The sequence below is a fragment of the Jaculus jaculus genome, chromosome 10 (assembly GCF_020740685.1).
Source record: "Jaculus jaculus isolate mJacJac1 chromosome 10, mJacJac1.mat.Y.cur, whole genome shotgun sequence".
Taxonomy (NCBI): Eukaryota; Metazoa; Chordata; class Mammalia; order Rodentia; family Dipodidae; genus Jaculus; species Jaculus jaculus.
In genome coordinates this window covers 15,430,548-15,458,305 of record NC_059111.1, presented here as the reverse complement: position 1 = coordinate 15,458,305, position 27,758 = coordinate 15,430,548, and the positions used below count along the sequence as shown (strand labels likewise).

Sequence of the window (27,758 nt, the reverse complement as noted above, 5' to 3'; positions counted from 1 at the left end):
GGACATTCTCACTTGCATATCATGAACCTCTCGTCTCGGGCAGCGCCTCCCTGCCGTGTGCTGGAAGACAGGCCACAGGTAGGGTCTGGGTCTAGCTGTCTGGCCTGGGCTTCTGCTGGTCTCCAGGGCTCCCGAAGAGTCAGTCACACTCCTCAAACTCTCAAATAAAGAAATAAAACAAAAAAAAAATTTTTTTAATTATTTTATTTTTATTTGAGATAGAGAGGGAGAGAGAATGGGCACACCAGGGCCCCTAACCACTGCAAACAAACTCCAGATACATGCGCCACCTTGCGCATTGGCTTACGTGGAGACCTGGAGAATCGAACCTGGGTCCTTAGGCTTCACAGGCAAGCACCTTAACCACTAAGCCATCTCCCCAGCCCAAAATATTTTTTTAAAAAAAGAGAACCCAGACCTCAGGAGCAGCACTCTTACATGATGCCACCACCTGCCAGCCCTCCCCCTCCCAACAGCCCCCAAACCAGGCCTTGGTATTTCCTGCCTGGTAGTTTCCACGGCACTCTGGGCCCAAGCTGAGGCTGTCTAGGCTCCACCGCGCTCTCCCCAGCTCTCCGTCAGTGCTCCCGAGCCTAGAACAGCCCCAGCCTGCAGCTTCTGCACTCCTTGCTTGGCCTGTCACCATGAGGCCATGTTCCTCCCTGGTCAAGTTAAATCCCTCACTGCAGAACCCCAGCCTCCCGCCACTCCTTCCAGACACACCCCTTAAGTGCAGACTGGGAATCTCCAGAGACTGCTCCACCCAGGACTGGCTCCTCTGGGAACGAGAAAGGCTAGACCCGGAGAGCTGGAAGGAATTTCCTGATGAATTTATGACATCTTTCCCACCCAGTTCCGCCTTCAACATCCCAACGACAAACCGCAGCGTTGAAGGCAGCTGAAATAAATAGATTCCAAGTCCCTGTGACCCACATAGCTGAGGCCACGGATTGATACGAATTTTCTCTCCCCTCCTCCTGTATGTCTGCCTCGTAATTGCCTTATGTAGACACATCTCTCGTCCTCACCCAAGGCTCAGCATGTTCTTTTTCTCTGTATTTTTATCCTCCTCCTTAAAGCTTTTAAGGTTTGAGAATAGACGTCTGAAAACGACCCTGTGCCTGTGGTGGTAGAAAGAGACTTCTGGGGCTTCCTGAGTCAGACAGGCCCAGTGGGGAACCCTTCACCTTCTGACTCTGGCCAAGTAACTACGATTCTCTGAGTGTCTCGTCCTTCCCCATAAAATGAGACCACCAGGCTGGGAATACAGCTCAGAGGTAGAGCGTTTGTCCAGCATGTTCTTTGTTGTTGTTGTTTTTGTTTTGTTTTGTTTTGTTTTGTTTTGTTTTCTTTGAGGTAGAGGTTTACTCTAGCTCAGGCAGACCTGGAATTCACTATGTAGTCTCAGGGTGGCCTCGAACTCACGGCAATCCTCCTTCCTCTGCCTCCTGAGTGCTGGGATCAAAGGCGTGCGCCACTATGCCCGGCTTGTCCAGCATGTTCTAACCTCGGGGATCACTTGTCATAAAGCCCCCATGGAGGGAACCGTCCCAAGTTGGAGGACAGGAGGTCGGGGAAGGGAGGAGAGACAGGCAGGGAGGCAGGAAGAGCCTCTACAAGGAAGTGGGGCCTCAGCTGGGACCAGAGAAGCTGAGAAGCAGCAGGGCCTTTAGGGAACAGGAGTTACTGCGGAGTGGCATGTGGGGGCAATGACAGATGGTGGGAGAGGGGTCCAGTGTTGGGAGCCAGGGGAGGAAAGGCAGAGGCTGGGAAGGGAGTCCTATGAAGTCATTCTGAAGCGTTCAGACTATCCCAAATGACCCGGGTATGCTGGTGCACACCTTTAGTCTCAGCGCTTGGGAAGGTGAGGTAGGAGGATGCTCTAAATTTGAGGCCAGCCTGGGGCTACAGAGTGAATTCCACAGCTAGAGTGAGACCCTACCTAGAAAAACAACAACAACAAAATGCATATTTTCTCTGGGCATGGTGGCGCACGCCTTTAATCCCAGCACTCAGAGGTGGGAGGGTCACCGTGAGTTCGAGGCCACCCTGAGACTACACAGTGAATTCCAGGTCAGCCTGGGCTAGAGAGAGACCATACCTCGGAAAACCAAAAGAAGAAACATTTTGTTGGGACATGCTAATAGAGCTGCAAGCGAGACCTGGGAGCCTCCGGCTTCTGATGAAAGGGGAAAGGGGGTGTTGCCCTCACCCCTGTGGGAAGCGTGACACCCAAGGACTGGAGGAGCAGAGATAGCTTCCAGACATCAATGAAGAAGGTGGCCATCCACAGTGACTTGATGAAACACATCAGAATGAATACCTAACCTGGAATCACCAGTGGTAGAGAAGAGGCTCATGACGCATTGTTATATTTAAAAATCAGGAACACAGACTACAAATGGGGTACGCTCCCCAATTTGTGAAAACAAAAATGTAGGGCTGGAGACATGGCTTAACAGTGAAGGCACTTGCGTGCGAAGCCTAAGGACCCACGTTCTACTGTCCAGACCCTAAGTTAACCAGACACACAGAGGCGAGGCAAGCGCAAGGTCGCACATGCCCGCTAGGTGGCGCAAGCATCTGGAGTTCAATTTCACTGGCTGAGGCCCTGCCATGCTAATTCTCTATCTCTCCTTGCTCTCTAAAATAAAATTAAAAAATAAAAAGTATTTACAAGGTTAGGGATGTGGCTCAATGGATAAAATGCTTACCACACATGTGAGGACCTGAGTTCAGACCACCCCACCCCAGCACCCACGTAAATGCAGAGTGGGATGGGACAGGCCACCTGTAATCCCAGTGGTTGGGAGGCAGAAGCAGGAGAGTTCCCAGGCACGCTGACACAGGAAACCCCAGCGCGCCCTCCTCTGCCGCCTCCAGATGTAAAGTGGTCTTCAGCAAACCCTGGGTGCCACTGAGACCTTGCCTCGGTACATAAGGTGTACAAAGAAGACACCCAGTGTCAATTTCTGTCCACAACATTTACGCGTGTGCACACACACACACGCCCACCCACCATCCATACGCTCTCCCACACGCACGTGAGCACACACACACATATACATGCAAAACATATTTACAGACACGTATAAATTGGCAACATAACTTAGTAGGGAAGAGAAGAACAAAATGCAGTGTAACATCCATCTTGAGTTAGAGTTTCAATCTGGCCCAGGCTGACCTGGAACTCCCTCTGTAGTCTCAGGCTGGACTCGAACTCACATCAATCCTCCTACCTCTGCCTCCCAGATGCTGGAATTAAAGGCAGGAGCCACCACGCCCAGCTCTCCTTTATACTTTTTTTTTTTTTTTAGCATTTGTCTTTTTTTTTTATTATTATAATCTGTCACTGCTCAGTAGAATGAACGGCTAGGAGAAAAACTAAATAGTGCAAATAAAGGGTGGGAGGGTGAGCAACCAAAAGAAAGGGACAAGGAAACCATGAAACCAGGTAACTGTGCCCATGGGAGAAGAAAGTAAGGGGGGGGGCGTGGGAAGGGATGACCCACGGGGCTCGCAGACATTCCAGGTCAAAGGACAAGCCCTGGTTTGCAGCCGGGCAGCAGGCGTGGGTCAGCCAGGTGAGGGCTGTCACCCAGCCCCGCTATCTGTGCCGCAGATAGGTTCCTACTTTGGGAGTGAGATCACCTCGGTGGACATCGACGACGACGGGCTGACGGACATCCTGCTGGTGGGCGCCCCCATGTACTTCAGCGAGGGCCGCGAGCGGGGCAAGGTGTACATGTACAGCCTCAGACAGGTACCGCCGCGCGGGCCAGCTTCCAGCCGCTGGGGTCCTTCCTGCTTTGACTTGGGTAACCTTTGAGGGAACCCCAGGCTCCTAGAGGAGTTGGTAGCACCTGCCAGAGTCAGCGAGGGGGAACAGGAGACCCTCTTGTCACCAGGAGGGCATTCTGGGAAACAGTGGACAGCAGATGCCATGGCTCGGGCAGAGGGAGTCATGACCCTGAGGGCCAATATCAAGCCCCCTGAGTGTCTCCCTGAAATGGGAATTTTGGGGTTCCTTGCCAATACACCAATATGCCAGTGCACCAGTAAATTCAGGGTACCCCGGAATCTTGTCTTTTGAATTAAAAGAATTAAAATCCATAGACCAGAAGGCAAGGGTTAGAGAGACTTTATTAGATTAAGAGAAGAAAAGTGTAAGGCCGGGCGTGGTGGCGCACGCCTTTCATCCCAGCACTTGGGAGGCACAGGTAGTGGATCGCCATGAGTTCGAGGCCACCCTGAGACTACATAGTGAGTTCCAGGTCAGCCTGAGCTAGAGTGAGACCTTGCCTCAAAAAAACAAACAAAAAAAAAAGTGTACAGAACTCCTATCATGTAGAGGGTAGGAGGGGGTCGATAGCCAACCCATGTGGAAGTGGAGAGGGGAGGGTCTCCCTTTGTCTCCGCCGGAAGGCTTGCTAGAACCTGGAAATTCAGAAGGCAGCCAAGAGAGCTCGTCTCTCACGCACCCCCTCTCATAAAGGTCTATTTGTAACCATATTGTGGTGGGCTTCAGATGAGGCAGAATGACAGCTGATTGGCCTGGGCTAGGGACTGGCTCAAGAAGAAGCCAGCCATGACGCCAAGTTCTGGGACTGAGGTTAACCAACCACAATGCCAGAATCAGATTTAAATTCTAGGAAAAGGGACCTCCCTCCCAAAGAGGGGTTCAAGTTATTCATGGGAGACCAGGTCTAGGCAACTCCTTCAGTCAAGAGATAAGGAGAGGCCAGATTCCTCTCTGACCTCTAGCAGAGTGGAGACTATAAGGATAGGTCCAAAGACATTCCTGCTTTTCATGTTCGGGGTCCAGTCACCCTAACTGTCTCATCCCTTGGCCTAGGGCTTGCAGAACCGATTTGTTTATAACGGCACGCTGAAGGATTCCCACAGCTACCAGAATGCCCGGTTTGGGGCGTGCATCGCCTCTGTTCGAGACCTCAACCAAGATTCGTACAATGACGTGGTGGTGGGGGCCCCTCTGGAGGACAGCCACGGAGGGGTCATCTACATCTTCCACGGCTTCCGTAACAGCATCCTGAAGACTCCGAAGCAGGTGGGGCTCTGCGGGGAACGGGAGGAGCAGAAGGCTGGTGGGGGGTGGGGCAAGCAGCTCCCGTGGGCGCCCATGCTTGAGTCCTCCTGCAGGAAGGATGCGTGTCTTCTAGGTGTGCTTGTCTCAAGTGAAAGTGCTAACATGAGTGCACTGTATTGTGTGTGTGCATATGAGTGTGCAGGGTAGGGCCTCTTGCTGCTGCGAGCGAACACCAGATGCTTGCTCCACTTTTTGCATCCGACTTACGTGGGTGGCTGGGAATTGAACCCACGACAGCAGGCTTTGCCAACAAATGCCTTTAACCACTGGGCCATCTTCCCAGCCCCAAGAGGAATCTTTTAAGACAATGTTTTAAGCTTTTTTGTTTATTTTTATGTATTTATTTGAGAGCGACAGAAAGAGAGAGAGAGAATGGGCGCGCCAGGGCCTCCAGCCACTGCCAATGAACTCCAGATGCGTGCGCCCCCTTGTGCATCTGGCTCACGTGGGACCCGGGGAACCGAGCCTCGAACCGGGGTCCTTAGGCTTCACAGGCAAGCGTTTAACCGCTAACGCATCTCTTCAGCCCAAGACATAATATTTTTAGCCAAACAGTGACTTTAAAGGTGAAAATGTGAGGGGCTGGGCTGGAGAAGATGCTCAGCAGTTAAGTTGCTTGCCTGGGAAGCCTAAGGACCCAAGTTTAATTCCCCAATACCCATGTAAGCCAGATGCACAAGGTGGCACAGGTGTCTGGAGTTCATTTGCAGCAGCTAGAGGCCCTAGCATGCCCATTCTCTTCTCTCTCTCCCTCTCCCTCTCTCTCTCTCTCTCTCTCTCTCTCTCTCCCTTTCTCATAAATAAATGAATTAAAATATGCCGTGTCAAAGTGCCTGTGGCTGGGGAAGCCTGCTGCTCTGGGTTCGCAGTGTGAACCCTCCTCTCTTCTTACAGAGAATCTCAGCGTCAGAGCTGACTTCCGGCCTCCAGCACTTTGGCTGCAGCATCCACGGGCAGCTGGACCTCAATGATGATGGACTCGTGGACCTGGCAGTGGGCGCCCTTGGCCACGCGGTGATCTTGTGGTTGGTTTCCCTACTCTTCCTCACTCACTCGTGCCTCTCCTGAGGGTCACAGCAGAGTTACAAAAATCTTCTTCAAATCTTGGCTCCTTGTCTTTTTAGAAATTCTTTTTTTGTTGTTTGTTTTTTGTTTTTTGTTTTTTTGAGGCAGGGTCTCACTCTAGCCCAGACTGACCTGGAATTCACTATGTAGTCTCAGGGTGGCCTCGAACTCATGATCCTCCTACCTCTGCCTCCCGAGTGCCAGGATTAAAGGCGTGCGCCACCACACCCGGCTCTTTTTAATTTAATTTATTTATTTGAGAGGGAGAGAGAGAGGATGGGCACGCCAGGGCATCCAGCCACTGTAAATGAACTCCAGCTGCATGCACACCCCCTCCTTGTGCATCTGGCTTACATGGGTCCTGAGGAATCAAACCGGGATCCTTTGGCTTTGCAGGCAAACGCATTAACCTCTAAGCCATCTCTCCAGCCCTGTTCCTTGTCTTTTACCATTGTTGGTTAAATGAACCTTGCTCCCATCCTAGTGACAAATTGTTATTTATTTATTTGCAAGAAGAGAAAGTCAGAGAATGGGTAGGCCAGGGCCTCTAGCTGCTGCAAACAAACTCCAGATGCATGTGCCACCTTGTGCATCTGGCTTTATGGGGGTCCTGGGGAATTGAACCTTGGTGCAAGCTTTGCAGGCAAGTGCCTTAGCCGCTGAGCCATCTGCCCTGCCTGTAAATTGCCTTTGTATTGTGTCACACCACCTTGTGTTGGAACCTTTAGACCACTTTCAAGTGCAAAATCTCCCCTTAGGATTTCTCCAAAAAGCTCTGGCTCCTGGGACACGCCTTCTACCTCCGCTTCCCAAGCTACCTGAAGGGAAGCATTGGGTATATCTGTCCCCTCTAGGAGGCTCCTCCCCCATCTCCAGTGTGGAAGAATGTGGATGGGATACAGGATAGTCTTCCTCCACCCTCTTGGACCTCAGTTCCTTTTGTCAGGATTCCACTTCAACGTCTTATATTTTTCCATAGATTACTAATTTTAAATTCAAAAGGACATTAACTTAAGCTTTTTTAAAATTGTTTATATCTTAATTATTTATTTCAGAGAGAGACAGAGAGGCAGATAGAGAGAGAGAGATTGAGCATGGGCGCGCCAGGGCCTCCAGCCACTGTAAACGAAACTCTAGACACATGTCTCGTCACCTGGTACATCTGGATTACGTGAGCATTGGAGCAATGACTCTGGGCCCTTAGGCTTCACAGGCAAGTGCCTTAACCGCTAAGCCATCTTTCCAGCTCAATTTAAGCTTTTAAAAAATATATGCTAGGCCCCAGCCCAGGCCCAGCAGGAAGGGCCCCCCTCAGCCCTTACTCTCCATATGGGCTCTTTATCCCCTCCAGCTCTCCACATTGCAGGAGCTTCTTGAGCTTTCTCTTCTCTTTTCTTTCCGCACTTTTTTCCCCAGATCCCTATCTGGTCGCATGAACTCCTGGGCTATACGTGGCCCACATGAGCTTTTGGTGTCCACGTGGTGTACTTCTCTTCTCCCCACTTTGTTTTCCCCTCACCTCTCAGCCTTCCCCTTTGCACACTCCTTTGTAAAATCTGAATAATATGTGGTACTTTAAAAATAAAAATAAATAGGGCTGGAGAGATGGCTTAGCAGTTAAGGCGTTTGCCTGCAAAGCCAAAGAACCTCAGTTCGATTCCCCAAGACCCACGTAAGCCAGATAGATGCACAAGGGGGCGCATGTGTCTGGAGTTCATTTGCAGTGGCTGGAGGCCCTGGCGCGCCCATTCTTTCTCTGTCTCTCTGTCTGTGTCTCTCTCTGTCTTTCTCTGCCTCTTTCTCTCTTGCTCTCTGAAAAAGGTAATTTTTAATCAAAAACAAATTAGATGCCAGAGGCTGAGGAGATGAGTCAGTGGGTAAAGGGCTTGTTGCACAAGTTTGAGGACCTGAGTTTGGACCCCCAGCACCCACATAAAATGCCACCTCCAGGTACAGCAGCACACACTGCAAGACAAGCGCTGGGGAGAGGAGACGGGAGAATCTCCAGGGCTCACTGACGCGCCAACCTGGCCAAATTGGTGAGCTCTGGGTTCAGAGAGAGACGCTGCCTCAAAATGCATGGCAGAGCGTGGCAGAGATGGCTCAGTGGTTAAGGTGTTTGCCTGCGAAGCCTAAGGACCCAAGTTCAATTTCCCCAGTGCCCACATAAGCCAGATGCACAAGGTGGTGCCTTAGTCTGGAGTTTCTTTACAGTGGCTAGAGACCCTGCTACACCCATTCTCATTCTCTCTCTCAAAATAAATAAATAAAATATTTTTTAAGTATGGTGGAGAGCAACTGAGAAGCACACCCAACATCATCCTCTGACCTCCACACTCGCATACACACACACACACACACGCGTGCACTCACACACATAGGAACACGTATGCACACAGGCAGGCACAGCATGCGCATACGTGTGTGTGCACGCACACTCTGAAACAACTAGCCAAGTGTGGTGATGCTCACCTTTAATCCCAGAATTTGGGAGACAGAAGTAGGAGGACTGCTGTGAGTTCAAGGCCAACTTGGGACTCCAGAGTAAGTCCCAGGTCAGCCTGAGCTAGAGTGAGACCTGAATGAATGAATGAATGAATGAATAAAGCGAAATATATGAAATGGGAGATGTTTCATCATTTAAGTCATTTGCAATGACTTAAAAGAAAATCTAAAACTAAGAAAATCTGTAATTGAAAAAACACTTAAAAAGATGCCTCAAATTTGTCAGTATTTTTTTAAACAGTAAAACAACAACAACAAAAAAAAAAAAACAAGATTCCTCCACTTTCTACCACCTTCACAGTAATATTGTGAGCATTTGGATATAGTTCCCCCAGTATTTCTTTTCTGAATATAATTTTACAGAAACACAAGCATACTTCCCCTGGTGCTGGGATTAGAGGCAGGTACCTCCGTACCCTGTTTATGGGGTGTGGGGATGGGACTTGGTGCATGCAAGCCCTCTACTGAGCTACATCCCCAACCCCAGACATGGGATTTCTTTTTTTAAGATCTGGATAATTCTAAAGTCTATTCCGGACCCTGGGGCTGCTGAGTCCCCAGCCCGTGTCCTTGGCTAATCCTGTGGCATCCAGAACCCAAGCTTTCTGCCCTACCCATCCTTTCCTGCCCTCCAGCTTTGGTTTTGCAGACTCCACTCCGGCCGGGTCTCTTGCCTCTGCCCCTGGGTACCAGCCCTCCCCCCAGCTCACTGGGTCTTCTCCAGGTCCCGGCCTGTGGTTCGGATCAATGCCAGCCTCCGCTTTGAGCCATCCAAGATCAACATCTTCCACAAGGACTGCATGCGCAATGGCAGGGAAGCCACCTGCCTGGCCGCCTTCCTCTGCTTCGTGCCCCTCTTCCTGGCACCCTATTTCCAAACGGCAACTGTCGGTAAGCCAGACCCTGGGACCCTCACCCCAACTCCAGTCTCTCTGTGGGCGTTGCCATAGTTCTGGCTCATGGCCAAGGCTTTCCTGAGAACCAGATCATAAGTAAAGCCACCTTAAAGCCTGCTGGGTACCTCCAATGCTCTCACTGCAAGGGACTCCTGCCAGGGTGGCCAGGGGAAGGGTGGCACTGGGTGAAGCTGTCCAAGACTGAAGAGGCCAGGAGAAGAAGAAAAATGTCAGGATCTGGTCTGAACATGGGGCTAAAAGCAGGCAGCAGATAGGAATGGGAACCGTAAGTCAGCGCAGACGCAGAAGGGAGCTGGGACCCACGTGTCAGGCACACCGCCACGTGGGCCTGAGCGGGACCACTTCCTCCCACCCAGGGCTGGGAACCCAGCACCCATTCGCTGCAGCCCTGGGTCAGGCAGCCCTGGAGGAGACAGCTGCAGGCTGTAGGACATGGAGACCCTGCCCCCGGGGTTGTGTTCCTACCAGGGGAAAGACACAGGGCCAGATGAGCCAAGGATGCTCTAGTGACTGTGCCCTTCTCTTTGAAGTTCCATCTTCAGCAGGAAGCGAGCCAAGGCAGAGCAGCCAGAGAGCTACGGGAGGGGCAGAAGGGACTGGGCCTTTCGCTGGCATGAGAGGAGCCTCCTGAAGCACCTCCTACATGCCACCCAGGGCTGCAGAGCCATGGTGTGGGGCAGGACAGTGAAGGGAAGGCTAGCAGGCATGTTTGGTCAGCACATTTCTGTTTTCTCCTTCCTTTCCCTTCCCCTCTCCTCTTCTCCCTCATCTCTCCTCTTCTCGTTACGTCCTTTGCTCACTGGACCACCAGACTGTTTCTAGCTCAGCGTGGGAGAGCTGACGCTAGCCAGCCTGGGGAGGAAGCCCGTCTCCCAACACTTAGACAGGAGGACAGTCATGGGTGGGAATGAGGTCCCAGCTTGGTCTTGCCCCATCCGCTCCTCCAGGCATCAGGTATAATGCCACCATGGACGAGAGGCGCTACATGCCGCGGGCTCACCTGGATGAAGGTGGGGACCAGTTCACCAACAGGGCTGTCCTGCTCACCTCGGGCCAAGAGCATTGCCAGCGGATCAGCTTCCATGTCCTGGTGAGCGTGGGGGCCCATCCGCAGGACCCAAAAGGCCCAACAGGAAGGGGACAGAGTTGAGGGGCATCTGCCCCAGGAGGTAGGGAGCCCAGTGGCTGCCAGGCCGGTTCTGAGCCAACAGTAGACTCCAGCAAGCCCACCGGGACAGAAGGCCCAACACTGGCTGCCTCGTGTCCCTGAGGAGGAAACTTCACGCACCTGGGGTGTGGGGCGGGGGGCACACTGGGAAGATGGCTCAACCAGTAAAGCACTTGCCGCAGAAGCTGAGGACCCGAGTTCTAACCCCTCGCACCTATCTGTAATGCCAGCCACGTCATCATCAAGCTCTGGGTCCAAGTGAGAAGTAAGGTAGAGAGTGACACAGGAAGACACCCAACACAACTTCCAGCCTCCACACACACACACACACACACACACACGTGAACAAGCATGCATCTGCATACACGGCCGCACATGGAAACTAAAAAAGAAAGAAAAGCCCTTGTGGACACACTACCCATCACCCCACTGTACCCCCATTAAGTCCCTGCCTCCCCAGCTCACAGATACCCATGGTTCCCTAGCAGGAATGAAATCTGGGGAGGCAGGGCTCCATCAGAGAGGATGAGGGCAAGAGGGGTCGCTTCTTCAAAGACGGGTACGGCTGGCAGGGGAGAGGCAAGGGACTGCTGGCCTGAAACCCCAAAACAGAGCCATGGATCTGAGCATGCCCACTAGCTTGAGAGGAGCCCCCAACAGTTGCCCCTAGGCCCTCAGAGCAATGGTGTGAGACAGGACCACAGAAGGAGAGCAGAGAGGCCCCGACCCTCACTGGGTTCCTCTCCTCTTCTGTGAGGGATCCTGCAGGGGATGGCCTGGTAGATAAGGTAGAGGTGAGTTTTTTTTTTTTTTTAATCTAAATTTTTTAATCTGTTTATTATTTGATAGAAAGAGGCACATAGAAAGCGAGAATGGGCACGCCAGGGCCACTAGCTACTGGAAAAGAACTCCAGACGCATGAGTCACCTTGTACATCTGGCTTACGTGGGTACTGAGCAATCAAACCTGGGTCCTTTGGCTTTGCAGGCAAGTGGCTTAACCTCTAAGCCATCTCTCCAGCGTGAGACGTTTGTCTCCATTCAGAAATGTCAAGTGCCCTGACCGCAGCTCTAGGGGCCAGATGGTTTTAGGCAGCTCTGGACACCTTAGTCAGCTAGAATGAGGACTGCCAGAATCACCTTGCCTGTTCATTCATTCATTCACCCAGCATTGTTACTGCAGTGGTAGAATGTAAAAAGAAGTTTGTGGCTTATTCCTTGCTGGGAAGGGAAGGGAGACCCACAATGGAGTGAATAGTGTCTAGAGTTTGTTTGCAGTGGTTGGAGGCCCTGGCGTGCCCATTCTCTCTCTCCCTTTCTCTGCTTCTCTCTCTCTCTCTCTCTCTCTCTCTCTCTCTCTCTCTCTTGCTCTCACTCTCGCTCTTGCTCTCTTTGAAATAAATAAATAAAAATAGCCGGGCGTGGTGGTGCACGCCTTGAATCCCAGCCCCCCCTCGGGAGGCAGAGGTAGGAGGACTGCTATGAGTTCGAGACCAGCCTGAGACTACAGAGTGAATTCCAGGCTGGGCTACAGTGAAACCCTACCTTGAAAAGCCAAAAGGAAAAAGAAAAAGAAAAAAAAAATCCAAATCAAACAGAAAAGGTCAGGTTGTTTGAATGCCCCATGAAAAGGGGTCCCTAACAGATCTGGAGGGAGGACACACTCCCAGGTGTATGGATGATGAGAACAAGGCTTTGAAGGGCGAGCAGGAACTTGGTGAAACTTCCAGAAGCTGGGTTGGCAGAAGTAGGCTACAGGCCCTTTCCCCTGCCTCCCGCTTCTTACTCGTACCCAGGGACCTGTCCTGAGGGTGACAGAGGCGCAGCCCTCCCGCTTCAGTGACATGGAAGTCCCACGTCAGGGATCCTGTCCCAGAAGCCAACACTCTGTCTCCTCTGACCCCTGTCCTCTCCTCCATGCAGGACACTGCCGACTACGTGAAGCCAGTGGCCTTCTCCGTTGAGTACTCCCTGGAAGACCCCGACCACGGGCCCATGCTGGACGACGGCTGGCCCACTACCCTCAGAGTCTCGGTAAGTGCCAGGGGGCAGAGCCTCCTGCTCTGCCACATGCCACACAGCCCCGGCCTGACCCAGAGGGTGACAGCTGGTGTGCAGGAGCCCTCCCCACCCAGTTCCCAAAGACCCACCGCAGAGTTCAGGCAGGACAGAGCTTTTTCTGCTGGAGGTTTCATGTCCCAGGCTCGGGGAAGCCTTGAGAGGGCGCTGTGGGGAAATGCGGAAGTCTGGAAAGGGACCTCCAAATCCCAGCTGTCCTGTTTTCAGATAAGGCCTGGAGCTCGGGATCACTTGGAGCCTGGCCTGCTGAAGGCTTCCTGGATGACCGGCTCACTGATAGACTCTCCCCACCTGCTCCTGAGTGTTGCAAAGGAACAGTTTCTCCTTGCTATTGGTCTCGGCCGTGTCTCCTCGGCCACGTCTTCTAGCCAGCCCCCAGATCTAAGGATACCCAGATTCTCTGGTTCCTAACTATGGGTTCTCCCTGCAGCCTCAGCTGCCTGCAGAGCCTCCTCAGTCTGTCTGAATGGGCAGGAGAAAGGCAAGGTCAAAGGGCTGGGACCCTGAGCTTTGAAACCCGCCTGGTCTTTAGAACTGAGCTCGAGCCACTGGGTCCAATGTCAGGCTCTCCAGTCTTTGGTTGGATTCGCCAGCACAGGGAAAGGACTGTAGGGTCCACAGAGGTGCCTCTTGTTTGTTTTTTTTTCTTTTTCTTTTATATTTTATTTTATTTATTTATTTGACAGAGAGAGAGGGAGGGAGAGAGAGAGAGAGAGAGAGAGAGAGAATGGGCACACCAGGGCCTTCAGCCACTGCAAAAGAACTCCAGGCGCATGAATCCCTGGCTAACATGGGTCCTGGAGAATCGAACCTAAGTCCTTTGCCTTTGCAGGCAAATGTCTTAACCACGAAGCAATCCCTCCCACCTTTTTTTTCTAATAAGATTGACAGAGAGAGAGAACTGGTGCTCCAGAGCCTTAGCCACTGCAATCGAACACCAGGCGCAACCCATCACCTTGTGCGCATGTCCAACCTGTGCACTTGCATCACCTTAGGCATCTGGCTCACGTGGACCCTGGAAAGTTGAATATGGGTCCCTAGGCTTCGCAGGCAGGCGCCTTAACTGCTAAGCCGTCTCTCCAGCTCCAGAAGTACCACTTACCATCCTCTCTTCTCTCATCTCACCCGTCTTCCCTACGCTGTGCACGCATCATCCAAGTCCTCCTGCGCCCACTTGTCTCCTCTCTCCGGTAGTGTGCTGCTGGGCTGTCAGGGGAAGGAAAAGCCCGGTGCGCCGAACCACAGACTTGGCCAGCACAGTCATTACGAGGCTCACGTAACAATGAGTGAGTGCGCACGTGTGTGTGTGATGCTCCTTCTACAAGTGCATTGACGCACACACGGTGCAGACGAACAGGGGTCACTCCTGCTCAGAGACCCTGATGACCTCCAAGCCAGGTGGACACACAGGGCTCTGTGAGCCAGCTCCCATGATGGGGCAAGACGCTTCCTACAGGAGGTCGCTTTGGGCTGGACTTCAAAGAAGAGTCAGGAATCAGGGCTGGAGAGATGGCTTAGCGGTTAAGCGCTTGCCTGTGAAGCCTAAGGACCCCGGTTCGAGGCTCGGTTCCCCAGGTCCCACGTTAGCCAGATGCACAAGGGGGCGCACGCGTCTGGAGTTCGTTTGCAGAGGCTTGAAAGCCCTGGCGCGCCCATTCTGTCTCTCTCCCGCTATCTGTCTTTCTCTCTGTGTCTGTCGCTCTCAAATAAATAAATAAAAAATTTAAAAAAAAAAAAAAAAAAGAAGAGTCAGGAATCAGAGCTGCAGATCTGGGGATGACTGGTTTTAAATCCAGGAGAGGTGGCAGGATCCTCAAGCTGTGAGACTGAGAGAAAGCAAGATAAAGGGACTTTCTTTCTTTCTCCCCCCCCCCCAAGTAGGGTTAAGAGAGAGAGAGAGAGAGAATGGACACGCCAGGGCCTCTAGCCACTGCAAACACACTCCAGATGTATGTGCCACCTTGTGCATCTGGCTTACGTAGGTAGTGGGGAATCGAACCTGCGTTCTTTGGCTTTGTAGGCCAGTGCCTTAACCACTGAGCCATCTCTCCATCTCCCAGCCAGCCACCTTCTTTTTATTTCTGGGATAGGGTCTTGCTCTAGCCCAGGCTGACCTAGAATTCACTATGCAGTTGCAGGGTGGCCTCAAACTCACTGTGATCCGCCTACTTCTGCCTCCCCAGTGACTGGATTGTTCGGGGGACGGGGGGGGGGGGAGGATTCAGCTTAATGGTGAACCTATGCAAAAGTCAGGGGCTGGAGAGATGGCTTAGCGGTTAAGCGCTTGCCTGTGAAGCCTAAGGACCCCGGTTCAAGGCTCAGTTCCCCAGGTCCCACGTTAGCCAGATGCACAAGGGGGCGCACGCGTCTGGAGTTCATTTGCAGAGGCTGGAAGCCCTGGCGCGCCTATTCTCTCTCTCTCCCTCTATCTGTCTTTCTCTCTGTGTCTGTCACTCTCAAATAAATAAATTTTTAAAAAAACAATTAAAAAAAAAGTCAGGAGGTAGAAAAAGTGGGTGAGTGTAGGAAATGATATTGCGCAACCCTGATGACTCAACAGGAGGAGGGAGTCATGCCCTGCAACTGACAGGAGCCCCCACTGCTTCTAGTGTGAGGATTCCATCTGGTTGTCTTGGGCATCTGGCTTATGTGGGAACTGGGGAATTGAACCTGGGTCTTTAGGCTTTGCAGGCAAACGCCTTAACTGCTAAGCCATCTCTCCAGCCCACTTGGTCATTTTTCAGAATTCTGACCCACTGCCACTTCCTTGAAGCCACTCTGCCTTTTATTTATTTATTTATTTTTGCTTGTGTATGTGTGGTGTGAACGTATGTTCATATGTGTGTGAGGGTGCATACACACAAGCGTGTACATATGTGTGAAGGCCAGAAGGTTGATGTCAGGTGTCTTCCTCAATCAGCCTCCACCATTTTTTTCTGGGGGAGACCTGAACCCAGAGATTACCTACTTCGTTATGCTAACTAGCCAACAACTCCCAAGGGGCCTGTCTCCACCCCCAGCTCTGGGGTTATGAGTGCATACACCTGACACCCTCTGCCTTTTGGAGTCCTCTTGTTTCTACTATTTTTTTTTTTTTTCGGTTTTTTGAGGTAGGGTCTCACTCTAGTCCAGGCTGACCTGAAATTCACTCTGTAGTCTCAGGGTGGGCTCAAACTCTCAGCAATCCTCCTACCTCTGCTTCCCGAGTGCTGGGATTCAAGGCGTGCGCCACCACACCCGGCTTTCTTTCTACTTTTATGGGTGTTTTTCACATTTCACACTCTAGATACTTGTTCATATGTCAGCCGTCCTCGGGAGCAGAGACAAGTGCTGTGTCTTCCTGGTCCTATGTACCCAAGACCAAGCCCCTTGCCTTGGAAACAGTAGACGCCCCGTTACTGTTCAGCAGCACTGTGATCCTGGGTGAGGGGTCCCTGTGGTGCCAGCCTGGCTAAGACCAGGAGGGGCAGAACTTTGGGCTGTGCCTTAGAGATGAGAGACCGTAGCGGAAGCAAGAGTACTGGTGGCGCACACCTTGAATCCCAGCACCCGGGAGGCAGAGGTAGGAGGATCACCATGAGTTCAAGGCCAGCCTGAGACTACAGAGTGAGTTCCATGCCAGGCTGGGCTAGAGTGAGACCCTACCTCAGGGAAAAAAAAACAAAAAAAAAAACCAAGAAACTTAGCAGGGAGAGGCCTGGAGAGGAGAGGGCAGGCAGAGCTCCATCCAGGGTGTAGAGACAGAACCTGGGTGCTCCGGGTTCAAGCACTGGAGTTTATGGTCACCTGGCCAGCTACCCACTCTGGCTGTCCCTGCAGGTGCCCTTCTGGAATGGCTGTAATGAGGATGAGCACTGTGTCCCTGACCTCGTGTTGGATGCCCGGAGTGATCTGCCCACGGCGATGTGAGTTGGCCCCTTGCCAGATACTGGCCCCGGGGTCAAGTGGGGGCCTGGGTTGTTCCCTACCTGCCTTCCTCCTTGACAGCAGAGCTCAGACACTGAACTCAGAGCGCAAACTGGAGCCCAGGCTTTGTTCTAAATCCCATGTGGCCTCGGGCAGGTGCCTTCTCGGGTCTTTTAAAACAAATGCCACTAGGCACTGGGGAGATGGCTGGGTGGGTAAGACACTTACCATGCCAGTACGAGGACCTAAGTTCAGATCCCCAGTACTCACATGAAAGCATAGTGTGGCGGTATTTGCCTATAATCCCAGCTCTGGGGAGGCCGAGACAGGAGGCTCCCTGGGGCTCCCTGGCTGGCTAGTCTAGCTGAATGGGTAAACTCTAGGTTCAGCATGCGACTCTCAAAAAATAATGTAGAGGGGCTGGAGAGATGGCTTAGCGGTTAAGGCGCTTGCCTGCGAAACCTAAGGACCCACGTTTGACTCTCCAAGTCCCACGTAAGCCAATTGTACGAGGTGACAGAAGCACGCAAGGTCACACATGCACACAGGTGCCACATGCATCTGGAGTCCGATTGCAGTGGTTGGAGGCCTGGAACGCCAGTTCTCTCTCCCTCTCTCATAAATTAAAAAAAAAAAAAATTTAAGGAAAATAAGGTGGAGAATGACTAAAGAAGACGCCTGGTGTCAACTTCTGGCCTCCACACACGCACAAACCCTGGCACTCACACACATACACATACACGCATGGATATATCCATGCATGCACACACAACACATACATATACATGCTGCTAATCTGATCCAATCCCTCATCTTTGTTTTGAATGGAGATTAAAAGTGAAAACAGGCGACCTGGAGTTCTGAGTACTGGTCCTCAGAACCCCAGACTAGGGGATCCCTAAAATCCACTGGCTCAATGATAGAAAGGTGCTAAGGATGACCACATTTTATATTTATATAATAAATTTTGCAGTGATTTGTGCTCAACTTTATTTTATTTACTTACTTATTTATTCATATAATTTATTTGAAAAAGAAAAAGAGATAGATAGACTGGGTGTGCCAGGGCTCCCAGCTAACGAACTCCAGGTGCATGCTCCACCTTGTGGATCTGGCTTATGTGGGTCCTGGGGAATTGAACCTGTACCTTTAGATTTTGCAGGCAAATGCCTTAACCACTAAGCCATTCCTCCAGCCCATAAGCAAATGCCTTAACCACTAAGCCATTCCTCCAGCCCATAAATAATTTTTTTAAAGTTGAACATAAGGCTGGAGAGATAAATAATAAATAAATCTTATTTATTTATTTATTAGAGACAGGTGGGGAGACATAGAGAGAGAGAATGGGCGCGCTAGGGTCTCTAACCACTGTAGACGAACTCCAGACACATGCGCCTTCTTGTGCATCTGGCTAACATGAGACCTAGAGAATCGAGCCAGGGTCCTTAGGCTTCGCAGGCAAGTGCCTTAACCGCTAAGCCATCTCTCCATCCTGTGTTCAACTTTTTAATCCAACAAGATGATTTGATAGAAAATATGCCTGTCAAAACACTGACCACACTGGGGTTGTGGTGCACACTTTTAATCCCAGCACTTGGGAGACAGAGGTAGGAGGATCACTGTGAGTGCGAAGCCAGCTTGAAACTACATAGTGAATTCTAGGTCAGCCTGGGCTAGAGCGAGACCCTGCCTAGAAAAAGAAAAACAATACATATACATATACATATATATATATTCATATATATGATTATATAATAAATACATATATTTGTATATACATATATAATATATAAACATAATATATATTACGTATAAATATTATATACAGATATCCTTCATCCATCCATCTGGTGAAAAAATATATATATATGACATATAATAAATACATATATTTATATATACATATATAATACATAAACATAATATATATTACGCATAAATATTATATACAGATATCCTTCATCCATCCATCTGGTGAAGGATGTCTAGGATGATGCTGATGCTGTCTTCCCACAGGGAGTACTGCCAGCGTGTGCTGAGGAAGTCTGCCCAGGACTGCGCCACATACACGCGGTCCTTTGACACCACCATTTTCATCATAGAGAGCACACGCCGCCGGGTGGCAGTGGAGGCCACGCTGGAGAACAGGGGCGAGAATGCCTATGGCACCGTCTTAAACATCTCACAGTCGGAAAACTTGCAGTTTGCCAGCCTGATCCAGAAGGTAAGAGCTTGGCCAGATGCTGGGAGCCAAAGTCATGGGCAAAGAGGACAAGGAAATATAGCTAAAATAAAATGATATGATAAAATAAAATAAGCCAGGCATGGTGGTGCACACCTTTAATACCAGCACTTGGGAGGCAGAAGTAGGAGGATCACCATGAGTTCGAGGCCACCCTGAGACGTCATAGTGAATTCTAGGTCAGCCTGGGCTACAGCAAAACCCTGCCTAGAAAAAGAAAAAAAGAATATATATATCCTTCATCAAAATAAAATAAAATAGAGCCAGGTGTGCTGGCACCCACCTTTAATCCCAGAGCTTGGGAGGCAGAGGTAGGAGGATATCTATCTATCTATCTATTTATCTATCTATCTGTCTGTCTGTCTGTCTGTCTGTCTGTCTCTTTCTGACTCCCTCTCACCTGCCGCTCTGTCTCTCTCAAATAAAGTAGATAAATAAAATAAGATACAAAAAAATTTTAATTTTTTGGTTTATTTTTATTTATATATTTGAGAGCGACAGGCAGAGAGAGAGAGAGGAAAGTGGGCGCGCCAGGGCCTCTGGCCACTGCAAACTCCAGACGCGTGTGCCCCCTTGTGCATCTGGCTAATGTGGGTCCTGGGGAATTGAGCCTTGAACTGGTGTCCTTAGGCTTCACAGGCAAGCACTTAACCGCTAAGCCATCTCTCCAGCCCCAAAAAAATTTTAATAAAATGCCCAGCACCCTCTTGGCATGTCACGAAGTCACTGGAGACCAGAGGACATCATTGCATGGGGCGGTGAGCACCTTTCCAGAAGAAAGCCATAGAGGGCCTCGGAGAATGAGGAGGCGGGTTGCAGAGGGGCTGTGGAGCGCTCTCCTAACTCCACGGTGCTCTGTAGTCTGCGGAGGATCAGACCTCAGTGTCCACAGCTATAGGGGGCCTGAGCACATGCCCACCTTTCCACCGAGCTACTGAGCAACACTATCCCCTGAATTACTTCATGCCCCAGGGGCACGAGCCAATCACATGCCTGGCCTCCCTCTGGGGACCTCTGTGGTTCCACGGCAGGGTGGACTGTGGGTGGAGGTGGAGAGCTGGCTACCGTGAGGACAGCTCCAGCCCCGGGGCTCGGCCTCTCTCCTCACTGCCTTGCCCACCCCAGGATGACTCTGACAGCAGCATCGAGTGCGTGAACGAGGAGAGGAAGCTGCACAAGAAAATCTGCAACGTCAGCTACCCCTTCTTCAAGGCCAAGGCCAAGGTGAAGGCTGGGACCAGCAGGGAGGGGCAGGAACTGGGACCTGGAGACCAGGAACCCAGCAGAGGCTCGTGGAAGGGGTAGAGACACTGGCCTTATCCTTTTCTGTCACTAAGGCCTCCCTGGAACTCCCAAGGAGGCTTAGATGCCCTGGCTGCCATCTGGCTGGCTTTTGACAAAGGAGCGGCCAGCCATGGTGGGGCACGCCTTGAATCCCAGCACTCGGGAGGCAGAGGTAGGAAGGTTGCTGTGAGTTCAAGGCCACGCTGAGACTGCATAGTGAATTCCAGGTCACAATGGGCGAAAGTGAAACACCAGCCTCAAAACAATAACAACAACAAGAAAAGTTAAATAAATAAAATAGAAACAAAGGAGGGAGGCAGTCTGGCCATGTCGTTCAGTTGGTAGAGCGCTTGTCTAGTTTATTAATCCCCAGCGGCACATCCACCAGGCATGGTGGTGCATACGTGCCTGTAATCCCAGCACTCGGGAGGTTGGAGGCTGAAGACTTAGGAATCTAAGGTCATCCTCAGCTCCATAGGGAGTTCAAGACCAGCCTGGGCCATATGAGACCCTACGCCTCAAAATAAATAAATAAATAAATACAAAAGACAGGACATGGTGGTGCGTGCTTTTAATCCCAGCACTTGGGAGGCATAGGTAGGAGGATCGCTGTGAGTTCAAAGCCAGTCTGAGACTACAGAGTGAATTCCAGGTTGAGCTGCCATCTGGCTATGCCCCTTGGTAGACTTCAGCTCTGCCCTTCGGCCTAATTCCTCCTCCCTCAACCATTCCCAGCCTAGCAGGTTGGGGGTGGGTGTGGGCAGAGGGGCTTTTAGGCAGGCAGGGAGCTGTGGAGCTGGATCAGGCCGGACAGGGTAGACCTCCAGCACCCAGCTCAGGTCCACTTCCCCCACAGGTGTCCTTCCGTCTAGACTTCGAGTTCAGCAAGTCCATCTTCCTGCATCACCTGCAGATCCAGCTCCGCTCCAGCAGGTCAGAATCTCGCTGCCCGCACTCCCCCGCACCCCCCCAAAGCAGCTCTGCCCCCACCGTGCGCTGAACCCACTTCCCCAGCACACAAGCCTGCCTCCTGCTCCAACTGAAGTGTCAGGGGCAAGCATGGGCCAGCCGGCCACCTGTCCTGTCGCCACCACTTTCCGCTGACCTTGAATTCGCTACGTAGTCTCAGGTTGGCATCGAACTCACAGAAATCCTCCTACCTCTGCCTCCCAAGTGCTGGCATTAAAGCCTTGTGCTACCAGGCCTGGCTTCACTTTCTCCTTTTTATTCCATCTACACACTCTCCTTGGGCATGCTTCCATTTGTTTTTTAAAAAAATAATATTTTTATTATTTTTATTTATTTATTTGAGAGAGAGAGCGAGGCAGAGACGGGAGGAAAGAGAATGGGTGTGTCAGGGCATCCAGACACATGCGCCACTTTGTGCATCTGGCTCATGTGGGTTCTGGGGAATTGAACCTAGCTCCCTTGGCTTTGCAGGCAAGCACCTTAACCAGTAGGCCATCTCTCCAGCCCCCATGTTTCCATTTCTAAGAGAACTTTTCTTACTCCATATGGGTCTCCTGTCTGTCCCTCAGGCCTCGACACTTTCCCTTCCTACAGAACTCACCCAATGTGGCATCTGTCTCCTCACAACACCTGTATGGCCCTCAGCTGAGAGGTGAACTCCCCAGCGTGCGCAGATACGCACAGCCTGGAAGAGTGTCACAGACGGGCTGCAGACCCACACTGCAGTCTAGGCATTCAAAATTTCCAGCTGGGCGTGTCAGCACACCTTTAATCCCAGCATTCAGGAGGCAGAGGTAGGAGGATCACTGTGAGTTCAGAGCCACCCTGAGACTACACAGTGAATTCCAGGTCAGCCTGGGCTAGAGAGAGACCCTACCTCCAAAAAAAAAAAAAAAAAAAATCCCACATGTTGGGAAAATTCTCATTTGATAGATTAGGAAGTTTTTTTGGTTTATTTTTATTTATTTATTTGAGAGTGACAGAGAGAGAAAGAGGCACTTAGAGAGAGAGGGAGAGAGAGAATGGGCACACCAGGGCATCCAGCCTCTGCAAACAAACTCCAAACACATGCACCACCTTGTACATCTGGCTAACGTGGGTCCTGGGGAATTGAGCCTCGAACCAGGGTCCTTAGGTTTCACAGGCAAGCGCTTAACTGCTAAGCCGTCTCTCCAGCCCACATTAGGAAAAATTTTAAGGTGTCTTAATGGCACCAGCCACGTCCGGGCTGGGCCATTCTGTCTAGGACAGCCCTCGGCTTCCCTGGCTGCTCTGATTCAGGCCTGGGCAGCTGGAGTGTGTCAGCACGTCCCCTCTCCGGGATCCAGAGTCTCTCCGGCTGCAGCAGGCTGGCAGGCGGCTGGCGGAGCTTCTGCAGGAGGTACAGCGCCCGCCCTGACTGACCCTCCCCGACTCTCCTGACAGTGACAGCGACGAGCAGGACAGCACCAAGGAGGACAATACGGCCCTCCTGCGCTTCCACCTCAAGTACGAGGCCGACGTCCTCTTCACCAGGTGGGCTGCCTCTGCACCCTGGGAGGAAGGAAAGGGAGGCCTGAGGGGTAGCTGAGGTGGCACCCAGACCCAGCACTTGAGGGAGTATGGAATGGGACCGGTGCGTCCTGGATGGAGACCAGGGCAGCCTGTATCCGTGCTGGTCAGGGCATCAGACTCGCGGAAGGAGACTCAGGCCTGGTATGGCCCTCCCCAAACAGCCAGTGGAGACAAAATTGGGGTGGGACAGGGGCTTGGCAACAGAGAAGTGGGTGGGGTAGAATGGAAAAGGGCGTGGACTCTTAAAAGCTAACCTGGTGCTGGGAATGAAGCTGCTTGCTGATTGAGTGTCTGTCCAGCACGTAGGAGGCACTAGGTGTGACTCCCCAGCTCGGCATAAACTGGGCAAAGTGGCGCATGCCTCTAATCTCAGCCCTAGGCAGGAAGGTGAGAACTTCAAGGTCGTCCTCGGCCACCTAGAAAGTCCGAGTCCTACCTAGGCTATATAAGGAGAGCCCTCTCAGAAGTTAATTAACAAAAGTAAATTCAAGCTGGGCGTGGTGGCGCACGCCTTTAATCCCAGCACTCAGGAGGCAGAGGTAGGAGGATGGCCATGAGTTCAAGGTCAACCTGAGACTACATAGTGAATTCCAGGTCAGCCTGGGCTAGATGAGACCCTACCTTGGGAAAAAAAAAAAAAAAAAAATCCAAGCCGGGTGTGGCGGCGCACACCTTTAATCCCAGCACTCAGGAGGCAGAGGTAGGAGGATGGCCATGAGTTCAAGACCATCCTGAGACTATGTAGTAAAGTCCAGGTCAGTGTGGGCTAGTGTGAAACCCTACCTAGAAAAAGGGGGGAAAAAAAAAAAGAAAGAAAGAAAGAAAAGAAAAGAAAACCACCAAACAAAAAACAAATCCAATCCAGTCCACACCACACCAGCAATATTCCCAGTCAGCCAGGAAGTAAGCCCTGGGCCTCTGGGTAGTCCCCTCCCTTCAATGACAAAGAAGGACATGACAGAAACAGAGTGTGGGAGGTCACCTCTCAAACTCATGCTGACCCACACCCATATGGGCAGATGAGGGGTCATCAGAGTACTTCAGGACACAGTGTCCCCCAGCAGCCACAGAGGGCACCTGGCTTCATGGTCCCAGGTGATAGGCACCTGTCTATGTCCTGGGCCAACACTGACTCCACCCACACGGCTCTGTCCCCTGCCTCTGCAGGAGCAGCAGCCTGAGCCACTACGAAGTCAAGGCCAACAGCTCCCTGGACAGATATGATGGCATGGGGCCTCCCTTCAACTGTGTTTTCAAGGTATGGCTTGAGGGCATCCAGGTGAGTAAAGGGCAGGATTAGGAAGAGTCCAGGATCACAGGCAGAGCCTGGAGTCTAGACTCAATTCTGCACACTGTGTGGCTGGTAGAAAGTTACTCCCCCTGTCTGAGCCTCCTCCTCATCTGAAAGATACCCAGGAAGGACCCCAGGGGATATACTGAAGACAAATGTGGCTGTCTAAACACCTTTAAATATAAAAAGCAGTGGTTTGAGGCTGAGGAAATGGCTCAGTTGACAAGGAAAGCAAGAATGAGGACCTGAGTTGGGATCCCCAGTACCCACATAAAAGCCAGGCATGGTGATGCACACCTTTAATCCCAGCACTCTGGGAGGCAGAGGTAGGAGGATCACTGTGAGTTCAAGGCCACCCTGAGAGTACATAGTGAATTCCAGGTTAGCTTGGACTAGAGCAAAACCCTACCTCAAAAATAACAAAATAATAATAGTAAGAAAAATATACAAAGCAGGCATAGTAATGCCTGCCTGTAATCCCAGCACTGGGAGGCAGGGACAGGAGGATCCCTAAAGTCCTCTGCTTAGCTAGTCTGGCTGAATCAGTGAGGTTCAGGGAGAAGCCCTGTCTCCAGTCCAGGCTGACCTGGAATTCACTATGTAGTCTCAGGGTGGCCTCGAACTCATGGCAATCCTCTTACCACTGCCTCCCCGGGTCCTAGGATTAAAGGCATGCGACACCATGGCCAACTTGATTCCATTTCTAACAGTCATGCATTTCTCCTTTATATGTAATACAGAGACATAAACAATTGAGTGGTGACAATTTACACCACACATTTTTTTGTTTTTCTTTTTTATATTTAGCTTTTTTATTTCATACATATACGTAATGTATTTTTTATTGACAACTTCCATAATTATAGAAAATAAACCATGGTGATTCCCTCCCTTCCCCCTTCCCACCAACTTTCCCCTTTGCAACTCCACTCTCCATCACACCCCTTTACACCAGGGTTTACTTTCACCCACAAGGGAAGCCCAGAGCTATCAGCTTGCCAGGGTCATCTGGGAAACCCAACTATCTGCCAAGCATGAGATGGTTCACTTCAGATTCTCCTCACAGTCCAAGATCACGGCAGCTCCGGCCATCACATTCCAGGCCCCAGGGCGGAGAAGATGTGTGCCCCTCCTGGTTAAGGCACCTCCCTGGCCATTCCTCACACTTGCCCGGAAGTATGGCTCTTTGTCTGGGTTCTAGCAGTAAGGAAGGAGAGAGAATGAGAACTAGGCAAAACCTGTCTATGGTACAGTGGGCCTGGCTCTCTCTTCCCCCAGAAATGTATCCTCCTCCCCTAAAGCCAGAAACAGGGCTGCAGATGCCCCGAGACCCACATGGCTTGTCCAAGTATCATGCCCCTCCCAAAGCCACACAGCCCATCCAGGGGTCAGTCCAGGGCTACCTGCTAGCCTCTCTGATCCCAAGGCCTGTGGAATCACTGCTACTCTGGCGTGAACTGTCGTCCTACCCAGTGGACTAGCAGACACTCAGTTAAGTGACAATATAATACAGATAGAGGGCTGGAGAGATGGCTTAGCGGTTAAGGTGCTTACTTGCAAAGCCAAAGGACCCAGGCTCGATTCTTCAGGACCCACATTAGCCAGATGCATAAGGGGGTGCAAGCAGCTGGAGTTCGTTTGCAGTGGCTGGAGGCCCTGGCATGCCAATTCTCTCTCTCTCTCTTCATGCCTATTTCTCTATCTCCATTCTCTTTCTCTCAAATAAAGTTTTATCATGTATATACATACACATATACATATTTTATATATATTCTGTAGCTGTCACCATCTCCACTCCTGGCCTGCACAGAATCCCCAAGCCAAGAGGACTCAATGGTGGGGGAAGCCCTTGCTCCCCAGGTTCAGTGCCCCTCTGTGGTACCCCAGTGTCCCAGACCCCATCTCTCATCAACACCCTCGCCCTGCCTTCCATGCATCCAAGTCACAATGCGCAACTCTGAAGTTTCCACAGTGCAAACACCCAGGGCTTGCACAGGCCTGTCCCTGGAGCCACTGGCCCCCTTTGGGCCTCAGTGTTCCCTTCCTCACATGCTGCCCCATATGTTGACTCCCCTCTGACCACAGGTGCAGAACCTGGGCTTCTTCCCTATCCATGGGGTGATGATGAAGGTCACTGTGCCCATCGCCACCAGGGGTGGCAATCGCCTGTTGATGCTGCGGGACTTCTTCACGGACCAGGTAGGTGGCCATGCCCCAGGGGCTAACTTGGGTGGGGAGTAAAGAAGGACAGACACATCCCCTAGGCTGAGATGCAACTCCCTTCTGCCAAGCCCAGGGCACTGGGTAGAGGAAGAAAAGGAGTGAGTAACCCCAGGAACTGGTCGGGGGGGGGTGCTGTCAGGGTGTGCATGGGTGTGGCTGCCTTCCTTGCAGGTGAACACCTCCTGTAACATCTGGGGCAACGGCACCGAGTACCGAACGACGCCAACTGAGGAAGACTTGAGTCGCGCCCCACAGCTGGTGAGTGTCCCTGAACCAAGAGCCACAGGGTCACGGTTCGAGTACTACCCACTCCATGGGCTTTCTCTCCTGGCCCAAGGGGTGTCATCATGAGTTTACTGCAGGGGACATGATGGCTGACACATGCCTGTAGTCACAGCACTCAGGAGGCTGAAGCAGGAGTTCAAGACCTATCTGGACAACATAGGAAGCTCCTGTCTAGAGAGGGAGAGGGGAGAGGAAGGGGAAGAAGAGAGAGTAAAAAAGAATAGGTGAGATAAAGAAGAGAAGAGAGAAGGGGCATAAGAAAGGGAAAGAGGAGAGAAGAGAAGGAGAGAAGGAGAGAGGGAAGGAGAAGGGAAGAAAGAAAAAGGAAGAAGAAAATGAGAGAGGAGATAAAGATGAGAGAAAAAAAAAAGAGAGATGAGGAAGAGGGGCAAGAAAAGAGACCACAACTAAGCTTTGCATTTTCCTTCAGGATATTTTATTTAACTCTTTGTCTCACTTAAATTGATAATAAATAGTAAGCCAAGCCAGGTGTGGTGGTGCACGCCTTTAATCCCAGCACTTGGGAGGCAGAGGTAGGAGGATCACTGTGAGTTGGAGGCCACCCTGAGACTACATAGTAAATTCCAGGTCAGTCTGAGCTAGAGCGAGACCCTACCTCAAAAGAAAAAAAAAGTGTAACAGGTTAGAGAGATGAGTCAGTGGTTAAGGCACTTGCTTATGAAGCCTAAGGATCCAGTTTCAATTCCCCAATACACACGTAAGCCAGATGCACAAAGTGGCCAATGTGTCTGGAGTTTGTTTGCAGCAGCTAAAGGCCTTGGTACACCCATTATCTCTCTCTACTTGCCTCTTTCTTTCTCTCTCTCTCTCTCTCTCTAAATGAAATACTTAAAATATATATATATATGTATGTATGTATGTATGTATTTATGTATGTATGTATGTATATATGTATGTATGTATGTGGACATTTTAGACAGGCATACAAGCAAATACCTTTAGTCCAAGAACTCGGGAAGCAGAGGTAGGAGGATTACTGTGAGTTAGAGACCAGCCTGGAACTACCGAATGAGTTCCAGGCCAGCCTGACTAGAGTGAGAGACCCTACCTCAAAAGAAAAAATTATTTATTTGTGTGTGTGTAAAGGTCTCGTGCCACTGCAAACAGAACACCAGATTGCCTGCACCACTTCCAGCTATACGT

General features: G+C 51.1%; 1 protein-coding gene across 1 annotated transcript in view; it reads left to right on the top strand.

The window, feature by feature from the left end:
* Positions 1-27,758, top strand: part of Itga11 (integrin subunit alpha 11) — a 131,733-nt gene that overhangs the window by 95,200 nt on the left and 8,775 nt on the right. The window contains exons 13-26 of the mRNA XM_045160360.1: positions 3,623-3,763; positions 4,856-5,068; positions 6,002-6,132; positions 9,402-9,568; positions 10,542-10,684; positions 12,685-12,795; positions 16,660-16,745; positions 18,763-18,970; positions 20,114-20,212; positions 21,129-21,205; positions 22,667-22,756; positions 23,963-24,053; positions 26,172-26,285; positions 26,481-26,567. Of these exons, the coding sequence (XP_045016295.1) occupies positions 3,623-3,763; positions 4,856-5,068; positions 6,002-6,132; positions 9,402-9,568; positions 10,542-10,684; positions 12,685-12,795; positions 16,660-16,745; positions 18,763-18,970; positions 20,114-20,212; positions 21,129-21,205; positions 22,667-22,756; positions 23,963-24,053; positions 26,172-26,285; positions 26,481-26,567 (1,758 nt within the window). The remainder of the gene's footprint in view (positions 1-3,622; positions 3,764-4,855; positions 5,069-6,001; positions 6,133-9,401; positions 9,569-10,541; positions 10,685-12,684; positions 12,796-16,659; positions 16,746-18,762; positions 18,971-20,113; positions 20,213-21,128; positions 21,206-22,666; positions 22,757-23,962; positions 24,054-26,171; positions 26,286-26,480; positions 26,568-27,758) is intronic.